We start from the raw sequence: 3,260 nt of genomic DNA, 5'->3' as shown, positions 1-3,260 counted from the left end.
ATTTTCTCTCTCTCTCTCTCTCTCTCTCACTTTCTCTCAGGGTTGAGTCTGGTGGTGGGGTTGGTGCTGTATATCTCCAGTATCAATGATGAAGTAATGAACAGGCCGCGGGAGCCAGAGCAGTTCTTCAACTACCGCTACGGCTGGTCCTTTGCATTTGCTGCCAGCTCCTTCCTGCTCAAAGAGGTCAGAGGATGAAATTTCAGTCCAAAATATCAGTGCCTTTTTTGGTTGTCATTTTTTGCTCAAGAGTAAATTCAAGCCCCTTGGCCTTGAATGGCCAAGATGTAGTCATATTTCTTGTGAAAGCTTCAATGACTTGAACGTATCCATTCTTCTAGACTCGAGGGGCTTAACAAATGATGGTACTGTAATTATGTCACTTGATGCTGCTGAAGCAGATGCTTTTAACATGACCCTGCTTTGACATACACTTCAGTTGAAGGCAGGAGCTTCGAATGTGCTCTTTATGTATTATGAATGTGAAGCTTCAGATGTGCTCCATTTTAGTTGCTACTCAGGGTCTGAATACTGTATTTAGAGCACTTAATCATATTGTTTCATTGACTGCAATAGGAAAATGTTAAGTAACCTGAGCTCAAGGAGGTCAGTTTAAGAGATTTTCAACATGTATATAGGGTACAACGGGGCTAAAGGCCCACCTTAAGAAAAACATTTGCTATTCACTGTGCCTAAAATGTATAATTGCAGAAAAAATAGATAAAAAATACGTTGTATTGAACATTAATGGAGCAACAGATTTTGTGTGAAAATAAATCATTCAAGTTGTTTATTTTGTTTAAAAATCTTATAAATGTATGAGGTGGCAAGAGGGGCCTTTTACCCCACACACGGGGTAAAAGGCCCACCAGCAAAAAAAATTGTTTTTAATAATGTCTAAGTTAATACTTGTTCAAAACAATCACTTTAGCAAAGTCTGTACTATTTTCTGCTTATTTTGAAAAATAAAATAATCAATTTTTGTTCAATAAATATACTGTCATTAAAATGTTAATATAAATATATATATTTTAAAATACAGAAACAAAATCATTTTAATAAGTAGCCCAAAACTGAAAATCATAAAGAAGACCTTTGTCTCAAAATGTATGCATTGATTTTAGCAATTCTCATTTGCTACTTAAATCTACAACATTTTAAAAAACATAAAATATTAGATCAAGTAAGCACAGAATCAACTTTGCACTGCTGCACGAGATCGCGTCAAGGATCAGACAATTATACACGTGCATCTTGAAAAGCGAATGTTTTGGAAAGTGCTACGCCATGTTTTTATGCCATCTAGTGGTTTAGATGAAAATAATATCAAAGGCCTTTAGCCCCGTTGTACCCTATTTATTTCTTTTTCTTCACATGATAACCACATAAGATTGGGTTTTTAGGTTTTCAGATATTTCTGATTGAAGTGTAGATGTTATCGAGGTGATTATGAAAGTCAGAAGAAGACGAAGTGAATGATGGAGCAGTCAGAGCTGCAGATCTGTCAGCCGTTCTTCTGTGTGACCATAAAGTGAGGATTAAGCAAAATTGAAGTTCAAGCTCTGACTCTTTTTTTTTTCTGCTTGATTCAGCAGGATCCTTTTACTATTATGGTCGCCAAAGGAAACATTAGTTTGTCAGTGTGTGTGAGAGAGAGAATATTAGAGCAAGAGCAAAGAGGAATTGCTATAAAATCACCTTGAAGGCTATATTCACCTCAGGTTTTTCTTCGCTGAATGAAGAGTGTAGTCGCGTAACCACAGAACAGTATTTCCTATGCATTCTGCTGTTATTTCCAACCTGTCATAAATGCTTTATTGATTTGCCATATTTACCCAAAGTAAATAAATAATTAAACACATACTGTACATACATACCTAAATAAATCTGTAATTTCTTTTGTGCATATTTTCAAACTATATATAATAAATGTAAAATTTAAAAACACTTTGAAAAGATGAGATTACTAATAAATGTAAATAAGAAATTATTAATCATTATAAATAACCCCACAGGTCTGCAGCATTATTCCCATAGGCTCACTTCTGATTTTATTAGGATAACCAAATCATCTTCCCATAACTTATCTGTTAATACTCTACTGTTTAAAAGTTGGTATTAGTAAGACCTTTTTATTTTATGTAATAACTCTTATTTATCAATATGTTGATTTAAATTGATCAAAAATTGTCAGTGAAGACTTCTACACTGGTACGGAAAAAAAATATTACAAAAAATATATATATAAATGCTGTCCTTTCCACATTTTCCGCACAAATATTAAGCAGCACAACTGTTTTCAACATTTATAATAATAAAAAATGTTTCTCGAGCACCAAATCAGCGTATTGGAGTGATTTATGAGGATCATGTGACACTGAAGACTGGATTAATGACTGCTGAAAATTCAGCTTCACCATCACAGGAATGAATTACATTTTACAATATATTCAAATAGAAAACATGTATTTTAAATTATAATAATATTTCACAATATTACTGTTTTACTGTATTGTGTTTTACTTGGTGAGCTTAAGAGACTTCCTTTAGAAACATTAAAAAATCTTACCAATCTAATGCATTGTTGAGAAACACAAAGATGTTCGCCAGACAAAAATGTGGTAACACTTTAGTATAGGGATCAATTCTCACTATTAACTAGTTGCATGCATATTATTGCCTATTATTACTATTATTAACATATTGACTGTTTATTAGTACTTATAAAGCACATATTCTGCATGACAATATTCTACATCCCTAATACCTAAACTATTAATAAGCAGCAAATTAGGAGTTTATTGAGGCAAAAGTCATAGTTAATGGTTTGTTAATGTCAAGAATTGAACCTCAAAATAAAGCGTGACCGAAAATGTAAAACAAATTTGTCCTGAACATTTGGAATGTGTCAGTTATGACATCACATCTCTTCTCTCTCTCTCTGTTAAAGGGGTCATATGATGCTTTTTTAAAGATCATTATTTTGTGTATTTGGTGTAACAGAATATGTTGACATGCTTTAATGTTAAAAAACCACATTATTTTTCAAATACTGTACATTATTGTAGGTCCTATATGCCCCGCCTCTCTTAAACACGTCGTTTTCTACAAAGTCCCTCCTTCAAGCGCAGTCTGCTCTGATTGGCCAACTGACCCAGTGCATTGTGATTGGCCAAACACCGCAAGCACTCGTCGGAAATGTAACGCCCCTTACCATAATCGCGAGCTTCATCTTTCAAAATAAATGTAAAGACAGAGCC

The 3,260-nt window shown here is 33.8% G+C and overlaps 1 protein-coding gene across 1 annotated transcript in view; it reads left to right on the top strand.

Moving 5' to 3' along the window:
• cacng7b (calcium channel, voltage-dependent, gamma subunit 7b) overlaps window positions 1-3,260 on the top strand; it is an 11,496-nt gene that overhangs the window by 5,522 nt on the left and 2,714 nt on the right. The window contains exon 5 of the mRNA XM_016533980.1: window positions 41-186. Within this exon, the coding sequence (XP_016389466.1) occupies window positions 41-186 (146 nt within the window). The remainder of the gene's footprint in view (window positions 1-40; window positions 187-3,260) is intronic.

Source organism: Sinocyclocheilus rhinocerous, unplaced genomic scaffold (genome assembly GCF_001515625.1).
Source record: "Sinocyclocheilus rhinocerous isolate Xijiao unplaced genomic scaffold, SAMN03320098_v1.1 scaffold883, whole genome shotgun sequence".
NCBI classification, from domain to species: Eukaryota; Metazoa; Chordata; class Actinopteri; order Cypriniformes; family Cyprinidae; genus Sinocyclocheilus; species Sinocyclocheilus rhinocerous.
Note: the sequence above shows the minus strand (reverse complement) of the source record. Positions and strands in the feature narration are given on the sequence as shown.